The sequence below is a fragment of the Arachis duranensis genome, chromosome 3, assembly GCF_000817695.3.
Source record: "Arachis duranensis cultivar V14167 chromosome 3, aradu.V14167.gnm2.J7QH, whole genome shotgun sequence".
Taxonomy (NCBI): domain Eukaryota; kingdom Viridiplantae; phylum Streptophyta; class Magnoliopsida; order Fabales; family Fabaceae; genus Arachis; species Arachis duranensis.
Window position 1 is genome coordinate 93,514,773 of NC_029774.3, and position 985 is coordinate 93,515,757.

Here is a 985-nt window from a genome sequence, read left to right on the forward strand (position 1 = left end):
TGGTTGTTCAATTAGTTAATATTTTTTATTCTCTAACTCGAGTATTTAGGTTCAAATTCATACTCAATTATAATAATATACAATATATTAAATTAATAGATAAGATGGACTTAAATAATTAGACTTCTTAAATTTTGACTGATTAAAACACTCAATTAAACAAATACAAAACCTTCCAAAATTTCATAAACTTTTTTAATTTTTAAATCTGTAAATCTTTTCTTATCTACTTAACTTAATATTATTTTATTATTTATGAGTTTTTTATTGAAACTGTTTTACTAAACAAAGACACTCAAATACTCAATAATTATTATAATAACTCTAATAATTTATAAAAAAATGAAATACAATTTTTAAAAGTTCAAAAAGTTAAATTTAATGACAAATTTGGTTTTAATTATTTGCAATGAGATTTTGAAAAATAACCCAAATTTTGTAATAATATTTTAAATAAGGTTAGACGAAGTTATTTTAAATAGAGTGTATATCAAAATTATTTAGACAATTATTTTGTATCTGATATAAATTTTTGTCTTCCCAAAAATTATGTTAAAGTTTCGTCTTATGTATAAGCATAATTTGCTTCTCTATTATATAAGCATATTTAGTATATCAAAAATATTTTTTATACATTAAAATCAGTCACTAATATATTTGTATATAAATGTATGATTTAACTTATTTTTACTGTGTATTTATATTTTAATATATATTTTATATTAATGATTGATTTTGATAAATGCATAACATAATTGCTGGTATATATATAGATGTAGAAATAACAGGGTATATGTAGTAGGACTTTCAGCCTTGGACTACATTATTCTTTTGGATTTCTTCTCTTCCATTTTTTGTGGATACAAATCTGTGCACTGACTGCGATTTATTTATTTTTGTGCACAGAATAATATTGACGAAATGTACAAGTCAATAAACAACAAAACCAGTGCGTAAGATATTACTACTTGGAGCTACCTTCATG

The 985-nt window shown here is 21.4% G+C and overlaps 1 protein-coding gene across 1 annotated transcript in view; it reads left to right on the plus strand.

Annotated features, from left to right (window-relative positions):
• Positions 1-985, plus strand: part of LOC107479767 (long chain acyl-CoA synthetase 5) — an 8,523-nt gene extending 7,538 nt beyond the window's left edge. The window contains exon 19 of the mRNA XM_052258369.1: positions 907-985. Coding sequence (XP_052114329.1) covers positions 907-957 — 51 coding nt within the window. The 3' untranslated portion in view covers positions 958-985. The remainder of the gene's footprint in view (positions 1-906) is intronic.